General features: G+C 43.9%; 1 protein-coding gene across 1 annotated transcript in view; it reads left to right on the top strand.

Annotated features, from left to right (window-relative positions):
- Window positions 1-11,652, top strand: part of LOC115142626 (nidogen-1-like) — a 60,606-nt gene extending 48,954 nt beyond the window's left edge. Inside the window, exons 13-20 of the mRNA XM_029682222.2 lie at window positions 1,846-2,082; window positions 3,510-3,682; window positions 4,819-4,945; window positions 6,635-6,806; window positions 7,086-7,243; window positions 7,583-7,706; window positions 8,435-8,547; window positions 11,099-11,652. Coding sequence (XP_029538082.1) covers window positions 1,846-2,082; window positions 3,510-3,682; window positions 4,819-4,945; window positions 6,635-6,806; window positions 7,086-7,243; window positions 7,583-7,706; window positions 8,435-8,547; window positions 11,099-11,217 — 1,223 coding nt within the window. The 3' untranslated portion in view covers window positions 11,218-11,652. The remainder of the gene's footprint in view (window positions 1-1,845; window positions 2,083-3,509; window positions 3,683-4,818; window positions 4,946-6,634; window positions 6,807-7,085; window positions 7,244-7,582; window positions 7,707-8,434; window positions 8,548-11,098) is intronic.
- Window positions 11,653-12,883: the final 1,231 nt, after the last annotated feature.

Below are 12,883 nucleotides of genomic sequence, written 5' to 3'. Positions count from 1 at the left end.
CTAAATAGTGTACATTGCATGGGTATAGCTCGAGCTCTCATCAGACATCTTCTTCCCCTCAAAACATTAGGATTTGCGTAGTTTTACTTTTCTGGCTTAGTGCCAACAGCTGGAACATGTGAAGCTCCTAACAGTATAGTTTGGTTTAGAGGGAGGGGGGAGGGGGAGGGGGGGAGAGGGGGGCGGGGGAGCAAGACAGATTTGTTATCAAAGGAAAGCATAATATACCAGAGACTAACTGTTTATATTGAAAGTCCACACAAGCCATAGTGGACTAAACAGTACATACAGTGCATTTTATTAACGGAGGTCTGTTCGCTAAGTTAAACAAGTCTATCAGTGTTGCGTCATCGCCTGGCACGCTCCCAGCATGGCAGAACGTGGATTGAGGCGAAGGCCGGAACAGTGTGTACTTCAACAAGACTGATATAAGACTATATGAGACTGCTAAAATATGGAACTGTTAGGGGGAGGGAGGATGGATGAAGGGTGTGTGTGCGTGTGCTTCGGGGTCCTGAAACTCACTCTGAACTGAGTGTCTGTTGGTTTCTGGTGTGCCTTGACCACATGTCCCCCTCTTCCCTCCCCCTGAATGACATTTAAAGGTTGACATTTGACACGGTGCATCCTTCCTGTGCGGGGATGGGTATAACAACACACAGATGTTATGTAGGGAGGATAAAGGAATTGAAAGGGAGGTTGGTGTTGATACATAACATACGATCCCCGTTAGGAAAGACCAACATAGCTGCTCATTCTCCATACAAATAGGGCCAAAGGCCTGGAACATGTTACAAGGATGTGCTGGAATAGAGCCAATGGTCCCACACTCCCGAATACAGACTCCTGAGCTGCGTCCCTAATGGCCTATATAGTGCAATACTTTTGGCCAGGGCCAATAGTCCAATTTAGTTGAACATAAAAAGTAAAGATGCCCTGGAGTTACAAACAGGAATTTAAACGTTTAATAAACAACAACAACTGCACCTATTGACGTCCATTTTCTCTTTGATTCAACTCACCACTGTATATCTGGGAATATAGGGTATGTGTATTCAAGTGTTCCATTATTTTTCTATAGGCTGGCCTTGGGTGTTTGTGAGTTGGCATCTTTCTCAGATGTTACCTCTTTGTTCAAGTCCAATCCAGGTGTCAACTGCATGTATGTACTCCACCACGCTAATTATACCTCCTTCTCCTCTGCCTCCAGCTTTGTCATATTTTGTACAAGCCTTCTGCAAAGGGGATTAATTTTGTCCTCCTTTGTATGAACTTCTACTTGTAGTACACACTGTAGTGTCTGGACCCTGTGAGAGTTGACCTGGTTGTCTTCCGCTCGTCTCGACGGTTGACGACCGTCTGACAAAAACTGTTTCCATCGTTGACTAGTTGTCTTTATGTGGTGGCTTTTGTTGATTGTTGCGGCCAGACGTTGTGCATAGCGCAGATTGTATGTTCCGGCTGTTTGAGATTGTTATGACTAGTCTGTGGTTAACCAGACAGATACCCTGGGGATGAGACACTGTATTCCAGATGTCACCGTGTCCCCTATGTCAGATTTACAGGACTGCAAAAATATTCTACATTGAATCATATGCTCATCGGCTCTCTCCTTATTCCATGTTTTCCATATTAGTAGCAGGCAATTAACTTTAGTTTTGAACTGCCATGTGCCAGGTAGTACAGTAAGGCAATTATATTTAAACCAAAGCTATACAGCGCTTTAAAAAGAAAGCAATTTCTTTCAAAACCTTTCTAAAAGACATGTAGGATCATTTTTATTTCCTTCTATTTCCTCTATTTATTTTATTACTTCTCTCATGTCATCTTTCTGTTTCATTCCAGAGCTTGAGAAGACGCAGTGCGAGCGAGACAGAGAAAGCATCCAGGTCTCTTCCGACACAGGCTCGTTTTCCTTCTTCCGCCCACGCCCCGCCGTCAGTCAGTACGTTCCTACCTGCGACCAGCATGGTGCCTACGAGCCCACCCAGTGCCACGGTAGCATTGGGCAGTGCTGGTGTGTGGACGGCAATGGTCAGGAGGTCCCCAACACTAGAACTGGCCCCGGCCAAAGACCTTTGTGTGAGTGACTGCCTCAAAAGGTGGTTGGGGCCGATTTGGTCATCCTGGGCTTTTACCTTAATATTCATATTCAACATATTCATCCATTCATAGCACTCATGTTTATTCCATTACACTCAACATTTGTACCCGTTTGCTGAATAAACATACAGTAGGAACCCACTGGGCACATACTGGTTGAATAAACATACAGTAGGAACCCACTGGGCACATACTGGTTGAATAAACATACAGTAGGAACCCACTGGGCACATACTGGTTGAATAAACATACAGTAGGAACCCACTGGGCACATACTGGTTGAATAAACATACAGTAGGAACCCACTGGGCACATACTGGTTGAATTAACATACAGTAGGAACCCACTGGGCACGTACTGGTTGAATAAACATACAGTAGGAACCCACTGGGCACATACTGGTTGAATAAACATACAGTAGGAACCCACTGGGCACGTACTGGTTGAATAAACATACAGTAGGAACCCACTGGGCACATACTGGTTGAATTAACATACAGTAGGAACCCACTGGGCACATACTGGTTGAATAAACATACAGTAGGAACCCACTGGGCACATACTGGTTGAATAAACATACAGTAGGAACCCACTGGGCACATACTGGTTGAATAAACATACAGTAGGAACCCACTGGGCACATACTGGTTGAATTAACATACAGTAGGAACCCACTGGGCACATACTGGTTGAATTAACATACAGTAGGAGCCCACTGGGCACGTACTGGTTGAATAAACATACAGTAGGAACCCACTGGGCACATACTGGTTGAATAAACATACAGTAGGAACCCACTGGGCACATACTGGTTGAATAAACATACAGTAGGAGCCCACTGGGCACGTACTGGCTGAATAAACATACAGTAGGAACCCACTGGGCACATACTGGTTGAATAAACATACAGTAGGAACCCACTGGGCACATACTAGTTGAATAAACATACAGTAGGAACCCACTGGGCACATACTGGTTGAATAAACATACAGTAGGAACCCACTGGGTATATACTGGTTGAATAAACATACAGTAGGAACCCACTGGGCACATACTGGTTGAATAAACATACAGTAGGAACCCACTGGGCACATACTGGTTGAATAAACATACAGTAGGAACCCACTGGGCACATACTGGTTGAATTAACATTGTTTCCAGGTCATTTCAACAACAAAAATATATGTGATGACATTAAATCAACGTGAAAAACTGATTCGATTTTCAAAAAGTAATCAAAGTAAAGTAACTTTTAACCTAAATTCAATCGCATGGTTGAACGTTTTGTTGATTTCGCATTTAAATCAGGTTAGTTGAAAACTCAATCGAATATAAACCAAATCTAGATGTTTATAGGGCGTCTGTGTCCAGTGGGAAATGTAACTTCAGTTGTCCTTCCTTGACAGGTATTGACCAAGGAGTGATTCCTCCCCCGATCGGACCCACCACCAGGCCGGATGTCTCTCCTGTGGCCCCAGGGACCCACCTGCTGTTTGCCCAGAGCGGGAAGATCGAGCACATCCCTCTGGACGGATACAGCATGAACAAAGGGGAGGCCAAAGCCCTGCTGCACCTGCCTGTGAGGCTCCACATTGACGCACCTCAACTCACCTCACATTATCTCAAACAGACAGTCAGATAGCTACTCATTCAGTCAAGCACTGCACATCACTCGCTAAAAGCACTGTGGGAAGTGACTTATTGACTCACAAACGTTAACTCACTCACTCTCTTCCCGAGTGAGAGATTCACTCAGTCAATAAGTCACTCCTCTGTAAGCCCCGGTGTAACCGATGTGAAATGGCTAGCTAGTTAGCGGTGGTGCGTAACGATGCTTCGTGGGTGACTGTTGTCTGTGTGCAGAGGGTCCCTGGTTCGAGCCCGGGTAGGGGCGAGGGGACGGACTAAAGTTATACTGTTACACCGGCATACCACACTTTGTTAAGATGGCCGCTCACCAGATGGCCAGAGCTGTCTTCTCAGACCCCCAGTCTTAGGTTGAATGAAAAGAGGGGGTTTTGCTAACCTCTTGCTCGCATATCAGATGTTTCCTTTAACCGGACTGAGAGTGCGTTGATGGGTGTTGTGGGTCCACGCACCCACTCTCTGTAATGTCCCAAATGCCATTTGAACAATCTCCCGATTGTGTGAGTCAACCATCCATACTCGTCCTCAGACTTGTCATCTTTCTTCTCACTGGCGTGGAATGGTCTGGCAGAACGTGTAACTGGACATACAGAGGGATTCTTCCCCATAAAAGCTTCATTTGTTTGGCGAGCCGCATTCTGCCATTTTGAAATGTAATGTGACATTATGTTCTTCAATATGTCATTTGGTTGAACCCCATCTGTGAAATGAATGGGGTGAGATATTATCACTGTTAAAGTAGTTCCTGTTCTGCTTGCAACGCAAATGTGACAGTCTAGTTAAACAATTTATTACATAATAAATTGTTCTCTTGCTGTGAACAGGGGCTCTATTGAGTGTGTGTGACATCCTATATTCTGACACTTGCATGGTTTCCAATTAGCAGTTAAGAAGGGAAAAAAGAAGGGCAATGTTATTTGTATTAGTGCCAGGCCAGCTACACACGCTACTACGGTGCAAAGTGCATCGGATGAGTGGTCTTTTCAATGTGACAATGTGTTTGTATCTGTCCCGATCTAAATAAACCATTAATCAATAAAACCCTCTGTTTTTATGTGTTGCTCCCAGGACAGAGTGGTGATCGCCGTGGCCTACGACTGTGTGGAGAAGATGGTGTACTGGACGGACATCACTGGGCCCTCCATCAGCAAGGCCAGCCTGGAAGGAGGAGACATCATTTCTCTCGTCACAACAGGTGAGCAGTACACAGGTCTCAGGCCAGTCTGGAGAGAAGAGACACCATCTCTCTTGTCACAACAGGTGAGCTGTTCACAGGTCTGAGGTAGCCTGTAGGGAGGAGAAACCATCTCTCTCGTCACAACATCTTTAGTACACAGGTCTCAGGCCAGTCTGGAGGGAGGAGACACACAAAAACACATTGGCGATCTGTCTATCCATCAAAAGTTCCATTCATTTCATCATTTGACATGTGTGAAACAACACGGACAAATGGCAGATTGCCATCCATTGTCTTGGTAGTCTTTCAATGTTCACTATATATACGAAAGTATGTGGACACCCATTCAAATGAGTGGATTCGGCTATTTCTGCCACCCCTTTGATGACAGGTGTATAAAATCGAGCACACGGCCAAGTAATCTCCATTGACAAACATTGGCAGTGGAATGGCCTTACAGAAGAGCTCAGTGACTATCAATGTGGCACCGTTATAGGATGCCACCATTCCAACAAGTACGTTTGTCAAATTTCTGCCCTGCTAGAGCTGCCCCGGTCAGCTCTAGTAGCAACAACGGCTCAGCCGCAAAGTGGTAGGCCACACAAGCTCACAGAACAGGACTGCCGAGTGCTGAAGCACGTAGCACGTAACACTCACTAGTGAGTTCCAAACTGCCTCTGGAAGCAACGTCTTCACAAGAACTGTTCGTCGGGAGCTTCATGAAATGGGTTTCCAAGGCCAAGCAGATGCACACAAGCCTAAGATCACCATGCGCAATGCCAAGCGTCGACTGGATTGGTGTAAAGCTCTCCGCCATTGGACTCTGGAGCAGTGGAAACGTGTTCTCTGGAGTGATGAATCACGCTTCACCATCTGGCAGTCCGACGGACAAATACCTGCCCGAATGCATAGTGCCCACTGTAAAGTTTGGTGGAGGAGGAATAATGGTCTGGGGCTATTTCTCCTGGTTCGGGCTAGGCCCCTTAGTTCCAGTGAAGGGAAATCTTAACGCTACAGCATACAATGCTAGATGATTCTGTGCTTCCAACTTTTGTGGCAACAGTTTGGGGAAGGCCCTTTCCTGTTTCAGCATGACAATGCCTCCATACAGAGAGCAAGAGCAAAAATTCTATGTTGAGATCTGTGTGGAAGACTGGCCTGACACAGAGCCCTGACCTCAACCCCATCGAACATCTTTGGGATGAATTGGACCACTGACTGTGAGCCAGCTCTAATTGCCCAACATCAGTGCCCGACCTCACTAATGCTCTTGTGGCTGAATGGAAGCAAGTCTCTGCAGCAATGTTCCAAAATCTAGTGGATAGCCTTCCCAGAAGAGTGGAGGCTTTATAGCAGCAAAGGAGGGACCAGCACCATATTAATGCCCATGATTTTGGAATGAGATGTTCAACGAGCAGGTGTCCACATACTTTTGACAATGTTGTGTCCCCCAGGGATGGAAATATTGCTTGCCTAAGGATAGTATTTTTTTTCCTGGGTTTGTAGAAAATATGACCAACTAGCTTGCTGTCTATTGAAATGTTCTCTTCTGAAAGATTTTGGACCCGGGCTTGTAGGAATTGCAGTCTACTACCCCAGCTGGCCAGTGCCCCAACTCCTTAAGTTCCATCCCTGATGACTCCCATAGAAAATCAGCAGTTTCTGTCTGATCTAGGCGTAATGATGTCCTCTTCCTCTCTTCCTTAGACCTGGAGAGTCCAGAGGGTTTGGCTATCGACCACCTGGCCCGGCTAATGTTCTGGACGGACTCCATGAAGGACAGGATTGAGGTGGCCAAACTGGACGGAAGCCAGCGCCGTGTCCTCTTCGACACCGACCTGGTCAACCCTCGGCCCATCGTCGCTGACCCCTCCTATGGGTACGTGTTTTTGGACAATGTCTGAGTGATTCTTTTGATGAAAATGTGTGATTAAATAAGTAGTTAGTTCTTTGTGCTGAAGATATATTATCCTTAACCGCTAAGGCCTGGAATGATTTCGCTAGCGAATCTGGCAGGTTAGCCGTTTCATGATTTCGATAGCATAATGTAGGTTGACAACACAAATCACCAGTGCTGTGTTCCTTTTAAAGCTGTTGGTTTAAAAATATGGTTCTAAGCATCGTGCCAGGAACATGTTTTCTCTGGCTTGTTGTCCAGACGACTCTACTGGGCAGACTGGAATAGAGACGGGCCCAAAATCGAGATGTCTAACATGGACGGAACCGACCGGACAGTCTTGGTTAAGGACGACCTGGGGCTGCCCAACGGCCTGACATACGACCCTGAGAGCCAGCAGCTGTGCTGGGCCGATGCTGGTAAGAGGCTATGCTAAACATAACACTATCGATGCTGGTAAGAAGTTACGAAAACATGCTAACACTATCTGTAAAAAGCTATGCTAAACGTGCTTACACTATTGATGTTGGTGAGAAGGTATGCTAAAAATGCTAACACTAGTGGTGCTGGTAATAAACTATGCTAAACATGCTAACCCTATCGTTTCTGGTAAAGACGCTACACTAAACATGCTATGTAGCAATCCATGGGAAAATCCCACTCTACTGAGGCAGTTCAGATGACTTAGTTAGTTGAAGCATGGTGCTAGCAACAGGGATGTTGGTTTGACTGCTGCATGTTTTCTTTTACCTTTACAGGTACTCGTAAGGTACAGTGTATGGACCCCAACGGTAGGAACCGTAGGACTATTGTGGAGGGGATTCAGTATCCTTTCGCCATCGTATCCCACGGGAGGAACCTTTACTACACTGACTGGAGAAGGTATGATCACCTGGGTCCGGTTTCCCAAAAGCATCTTAAGGCTATGTTCATTGTTTGAACTTTCGTAGGAGCATCATTAAATCTCCAAGCTGTTTCCTAAAACTATTATTACTAAAGTTGCACTTGAAAATGCTTGTTATTTACTGACTGCCCTTCTTTAGATTCTCCTACTATACACATAAAATCTCTGCTATACATAGAGACAGATAGGCCTAAACATCTTTATTCTGTGTGACTGACGATAACTGCAGAACGAAGTTGACTACAAATACAAAGTCGCCAATGTCTTTGCAATTGTTACAAACAAGCGAAGGATTAAAAGATGCTTCAACTTTAAAACAGAGATGACTGCATTAAAATATAAATACTGTCTAGACCTATAGGCTACATATCCCTATATATTTAAATCATATAAAAATCAATTCCATGATCAATAATTTGAGTTCTAATTTGCTAATTGTCAGTTGTCAAAAGAGTAAGAGCCTTCAAAAGAATGATAGTAGACCTCATAGTTATGAGTACGAGGCGTTTTTTCATAGCCATTTGAAACAGTACTGTTTATTTAAAAACGCAAGTGTCTCATAAATGTCTTAAGTTTGTTTAATGCCAATGATCATTTGACGTGGCTGAAACATTGTTGTGTGGTTCCGGGGAGGGGAGGGGAGGGGGGGGGGGGGCAGCAGCGACTGCTTGGAAAATGTTTTGATAATGTTGTTTGCTGTTGCCAGGGAGGCGGTGGTAGCCGTGGACCGCACAACGGACAGAGAGACGGACGAGTTTCTGCCACAGAAGCGTTCGCGAGTTTACGGCATTGCCACGACCCCAACTCAATGCCCACAAGGTAAGCCTCCTCACACTTCCTCACTCTCTCAATAGCCTTGGTTTGCATCCCAAATGGCACCCTATTGGCACTCTAATAGGGTGCCATTTTGGGATAGTCGAGGTCAGTGGTCACCAACCTTTTCTGAGTCAAGATCACTTTCGTAGTCAAAAAGTAAGCCGAGATCGACCTGTCAGGTAAAAAACATGACTTACAAAAATGTAACAATCTAATAACTGTTCTGTAGGAATGAGGTTTGTGCTGTAGGCCTAATACATTATCACAGCATATTGGCTACAGTTTACGTACACTTAGGTTGGAGTCATTAAAACTCCTTTTTCAACCACTCAACAAATGTCTTGTTAACAAACTATAGTTTTGGCAAGTCGGTTAGGACATCTACTTTGTGCATGACACAAGTAATTTTTTCCAACAAATGTTTACAGACAGATTATTTCACTTAAAATTCACTGTATCACAATTCCAGTGGGTCAGAAGTTTACATACACTAAGTTGACTGGGACTTTAAACAGCCTGGAAAATTCCAGATAATTATGTCATGGCTTTAGAAGCTTCTGGTAGGCTAATTTACATAATTTGTGTCAATTGGAGGTGTACCTGTGGATGTTAAAATTATTCAGCCCCCTTAAGTTAATACTTTGTAGCGCCACCTTTTGCTGCGATTACAGCTGTAAGTCGCTTGTGGTATGTCTCTATCAGTTTTGCACATCGAGAGACTGACATTTTTTCCCATTCCTCCTTGCAAAACAGCTCGAGCTCAGTGAGGTTGGATGGAGAGCATTTGTGAACAGCAGTTTTCAGTTCTTTCCACAGATTCTCGATTGGATTCAGGTCTGGACTTTGACATGGCCATTCTAACACCTGGATATGTTTATTTTTGAACCATTCCATTGTAGATTTTGCTTTATGTTTTGGATCATTGTCTTGTTGGAAGACAAATCTCCGTCCCAGTCTCAGGTCTTTTGCAGACTCCATCAGGTTTTCTTCCAGAATGGTCCTGTATTTGGCTCCATCCATTTTCCCATCAATTTTAACCATCTTCCCTGTCCCTGCTGAAGAAAAGCAGGCCCAAACCATGATGCTGCCACCACCATGTTTGACAGTGGGGATGGTGTGTTCAGGGTGATGAGCTGTGTTGCTTTTACGCCAAACATAACGTTTTGCATTGTTGCTAAAAAGTTCAATTTTGGTTTCATCTGACCAGAGCACCTTCTTCCACATGTTTGGTGTGTCTCCCAGGTGGCTTGTGGCAAACTTTAAACGACACTTTTTATGGATATCTTTAAGAAATGGCATTCTTCTTGCCACTCTTCCATAAAGGCCAGATTTGTGCAATATACGACTGATTGTTGTCCTATGGACAGAGTCTCCCACCTCAGCTGTAGATCTCTGCAGTTCATCCAGAGTGATCATGGGCCTCTTGGCTGCATCTCTGATCAGTCTTCTCCTTGTATGAGCTGAAAGTTTAGAGGGACGGCCAGGTCTTGGTAGATTTGCAGTGGTCTGATACTCCTTCCATTTCAATATTATCGCTTGCACAGTGCTCCTTGGGATGTTTAAAGCTTTTTGTATCCAAATCCGGCTTTAAACTTCTTCACAACAGTATCTCGGACCTGCCTGGTGTGTTCCTTGTTCTTCATGATGCTCTCTGCGCTTTTAACGGACCTCTGAGACTATCACAGTGCACGTGCATTTATACGGAGACTTGATTACACACAGGTGGATTGTATTTATCATCATTAGTCATTTAGGTCAACATTGGATCATTCAGAGATCCTCACTGAACTTCTGGAGAGAGTTTGCTGCACTGAAAGTAAAGGGGCTGAATAATTTTGCACGCCCAATTTTTCAGTTTTTGATTTGTTAAAAAAGTTTGAAATATCCAATAAATGTCGTTCCACTTCATGATTGTGTCCCACTTGTTGTTGATTCTTCACAAAAAATACAGTTTTATATCTTTATGTTTGAAGCCTGAAATGTGGCAAAAGGTCGCAAAGTTCAAGGGGGCCGAATACTTTCGTAAGGCACTGTACCTGACTCAGTTACACCAGCTCTGTCAGGAGGAATGGGCCGAAATTCACACAACTTATTTTGGGAAGCTTGTGGAAGGGTACCTGAAATGTTTGACCCAAGTTAAACAATTTAAAGGCAGTGCTACCAAATCCTAATTGAGTGTATGTAAACTTCTGAACCACTGGGATGTGATGAAAGAAATAAAAGCCGAAATAAATAATTCTCTCTACTATTATTCTGACATTTCACATTCTTAAAATACATTGGTGATACTAACTGACCTAAGACAGGTACTTTTTTTACAAGGATTAAATGTCAGGAATTGTGAAAAACTGAGTTTAAATGTATTTGGCTAAGGTGTATGTAAACTTCCGACTTCAAATGTACCTACTGCTGCTTTTGGTGGGGTTTGCTCTTATTCTTATTCACCACACATGCAGTGTGCATTTGATTTCAAAGTACAATTTAAAGTACAATTGTGCCAAGTAACTAGAAACTCCTGTATGTGATGGTAATGTTATCCGAATGTCTCCCGCAGCGTATAACTACTGCTCGAACAACGGAGGCTGTTCACACCTTTGTCTACCCCGCCACGGCGGCTTCACCTGCCGGTGCCCAGACGTGGTGGACGGAAGCTGTGTGGAGAGGAACTTGTGAGGAGTGAAGAGAGAATAGTAGATTCTCCTCCTAACTGCACAAAGGGGTTGTGACACGTGTACCTTCCAACTTCCTCTGTAGAGGAATAATGATAAACTGTCTCCGGGTGGGGGTTACTCTGTGGCCCAAATCCATTCAGATCGCTAGGCCTCTACTGCTCAGTTTATTGTTGAATCCCCTCTGGCAGATCTGAGAGGATTGGGTCGTTTGTAAGGATATGATAGCGATCTCTACTGTAGTTCTCTGGTTAGTTAGGTGGAGATGCTATCCTATTGCTTACACCTAATCTCGTCCTTTGATCTTGTTACTGTTACGGTGTGTATTTGAAACCTCCCAAATTATTTTGCCATTATTTTCTGATCCATTTGATAAAAGGTCACATTGTATTTTTTTGTATTGTAAATAAATACCTGAAATATAGACGTATTATCTGAAGTACACGTTTCCATTGGTGCTCTTGATGACCAGTTATAGCTGATTATTACTGTGAAGGTGTACAGATTGTTGGGCATAACGCCAGGTTGTCGGTGTTTGGCTGCCACAAGCCTATCTGGAGAGAAGTTGGCCCATCGCCTTTTGATGACCTCATTCTCCCCTTGAGAGGGTTGACAGCCCACCATAGGAGTGTTACATAAGGTTAATGCGTGTACTGTGTGTGCAGCTGTGCGGTGACTATGAGAAAAAACAAGAACATTTACATTATATGCAGCTGTCCTATTAACATTTTTACAAGTTTGGTGTACATGGTCTTTTTTCTTGTTAGTCCAGTGACATGTTAGTTATCAGTAACATGTTTGTTATCAGGAAGATATTTGTCTTTGTTTTTAAAGCATACAGTAACTATAATACCAGTTTGTGGTTTGTGAAAATACACATTGTCATTTGTAAATGCATTATATTTCTAATAGATCTCAAAATGAACTGTGGCGAACGCAAAATCTCTGGTCATGGCCTATGTACGTAAGCCCTGTCCGAGCCAGAACAGCCAATAGGGCAGATGCCCATCTCCTGCCTCTGTAGCGTGAGGCAGCTTGACGTACAAGTACACCCATGGACGGAACGCTAGTCTATCAAAGGGCTATACCATAAATCCATCTCCTTAATGCTGAGTGCCAAGCAGGGGCATCGGTCCCATTTTGTACGTCTTTGGTATGACTCGACAGGGGATTGAACCCCTAAACTTCCAATCTCAGAGCAAACACTAACAACAGTTGGCCAGTTATTGTCTTATATGATTGGGCAAAATGTTGATTTCCGCCTAAACAGGCATACCCAAATGTAATTATTTTATCATGAGATGGCCATAAACAACAACTGCAATGTTTATATCCCAGGACAAAATAGCTTGCAACAGTAAGCTAGCTAGCTAAATTGCCTTAAACGTTTAATGCTTTTCAACCTGTCCCCAAAGTAATATAATCGGTTCAGAGTTTGTTTTGATATTTCAACCTACGTGTTCTGATTGCTTCTGGTGTGGGTGAACAATATCAACGTCCGGTCTGGTCAGCATGTAAACATCCACTGAGCAGTTCAGAGACACCATTCAAATGTGTGCAGACTCGTTAGAACAAGTGATTTCATGAAGTGGGCCACCTACTGGTAGAGTTTGTTTTTTGGATCTATTTAAAAGTTGGTTTGAAAAAGAACTGCATTGCATTACAACACC

This window comes from Oncorhynchus nerka, unplaced genomic scaffold (assembly GCF_034236695.1).
Source record: "Oncorhynchus nerka isolate Pitt River unplaced genomic scaffold, Oner_Uvic_2.0 unplaced_scaffold_38___fragment_2___debris, whole genome shotgun sequence".
Classification (NCBI taxonomy): domain Eukaryota; kingdom Metazoa; phylum Chordata; class Actinopteri; order Salmoniformes; family Salmonidae; genus Oncorhynchus; species Oncorhynchus nerka.
This window is presented reverse-complemented; position numbering and strand designations above follow the sequence as displayed.